The 1,674-nt window shown below is 37.2% G+C and overlaps 1 protein-coding gene across 2 annotated transcripts; it reads right to left on the bottom strand.

Moving 5' to 3' along the window:
• Positions 1-234: 234 nt before the first annotated feature.
• LOC106295406 (probable xyloglucan endotransglucosylase/hydrolase protein 11) lies at positions 235-1,674 on the bottom strand. Of its 2 annotated transcripts, XM_013731296.1 has the most exons (4): positions 1,386-1,674; positions 1,256-1,306; positions 980-1,167; positions 235-865 (listed from the first exon to the last, which is right to left on the bottom strand). In XM_013731296.1, the coding sequence occupies exons 1-4, from the start codon at positions 1,626-1,628 to the stop codon at positions 505-507; spliced, it is 843 nt and encodes a 280-aa protein (XP_013586750.1). In that variant the 5' UTR covers positions 1,629-1,674; the 3' UTR covers positions 235-504. The 2 variants fall into 2 exon arrangements, 1 of the variants encoding a protein (XP_013586750.1); XR_001261008.1 differs by having other exon boundaries at positions 772-888; positions 980-1,306; positions 1,415-1,610.

The following is a 1,674-nucleotide window of genomic DNA, read 5'->3' as shown; positions in this document are numbered from 1 at the left end:
TATAATTACAATAGCTTGTGGACAAAGCCACTTGGAGAACAAGTAAAGCTTGGAGAACAAGTATATTTAAGACTTGCCGTAATGGCATCACCATAATATTCATAACAGTTTGTACATTCACTCAATTAATCAAGGAAATATACAGACTTTCGCTCAGAGTATTCAAGATGAATGCTAGTTTACTTTTTTGTAGAAGACAACAGATATTAGTCAACTCTGCCTTGAATTTGGATGTGTCTGATTGACAATGCCTGAAATTTAATTTAAAACGCTTTACAAATAAACAGTAAAACACAACTCTTGTATCTCTGTTAACTTGTAATGTTACTGTAGCAAAGTCAATACAACTAGCTAGCGATGGCAACAGAGTAGTCATTTTAAATGATACTCTTAATATTCGATAGTAACAGCTTATTACAAAGCATGTTACAATAACATTTGTTCTTGTCTCAAAGTTTTTTGTTTTTGTAGGCTGATGACTCTTTGAAAAGTATTGATCTTTCTCTAACCGTAACTTCTGCATTCTTGAGGCACCTTTGGATATCGCTTTCTGTCCAAGCAATAGTCGTAATCCAGGTAAACCTTCCTTGCATTCATATACAGTTTCCTCTCTTTAGAGCTTAGCTCCCAATTCTCTTTACGGTTCCACCAGTATTCAAGACCAAAGAATTTATCTATGCTCATAAACTCAGTCGCACACCCATCGATCTTTGATGCCTGGAACTTAGCAGTGTAAGACATCTCCTTAGGGTCAACCATTGTTCTGTTTTCCACACTGCCATGCATGAACATCGTCTGCACCGATGGGTAGTAAATGTCTGGATTCTTCTTGTACACCCGGATCGCTGTATCATCTACATAGAACCTGAAATTTTGAAGAAAATAACACTATTTTGTTATGTTAATCAATTGATTGTTTGTTCAAAAAAAAAAAAAACCAATTGATTGATGATCTCATTAGGTGTTAATAAATACTCACACAACTTGATATGGGTTCCAAAGAAACCTATAGGAATGATAATCTTTGGTTGGATCGAACCAAAGACGAAACCTCTGATATTTATCTCCTTCACCGTATACAAATATAATTGTATTCAGCAAATACGCTGGCCCGTTTCCAAAAATCTGGAAACAGAGCCCGTCATTACGGCTTGATTTGGATCTTAGCTGCAGTATAGCATTCAAGATCAAAACATATTTCAAGAACTCCTCCAGGTACGTACGTAACGTAAATCTCACCATCATTCATACTTACGTAGAAGGAAGTAGTCACTTTCGTAGACTTGGTTTGGGGTGCCTTGATTCCCTGTCAAGGAACATTTGACCAAACATAAGCACCATATAGACACAAACACAAGTTCATAACACATATAGAGACAAAACACACACCCAAATAGAGAGAAAAGATAGAAACCAGATTTATGATCGAGGGTGAGCTGGAGCTCAGAGGTTTCATTAATAACCAAAGCTGGATGTCCCCATGTTGTGTAGTAGTTATCGCCCCATGTCACGAACCCGTCTTCACCTCGAGCCGTGGCTGCAACTGTTACAACCATCATAACAATCAGTATATTCTTCTGATCAGATCCTCTCATCTTCATATCTCTCTTTCTTTGCGTATTTCTCATTTCACTTGAACATAATAATAGAACACGACCCTCCTTGGCTGTATTA

Source organism: Brassica oleracea, chromosome C1 (assembly GCF_000695525.1).
Source record: "Brassica oleracea var. oleracea cultivar TO1000 chromosome C1, BOL, whole genome shotgun sequence".
In the NCBI taxonomy this organism is placed as follows: Eukaryota; Viridiplantae; Streptophyta; class Magnoliopsida; order Brassicales; family Brassicaceae; genus Brassica; species Brassica oleracea.
The sequence above is the reverse complement of the archived record's forward strand: the minus strand, read 5'-3'. Positions and strand labels throughout refer to the sequence as shown.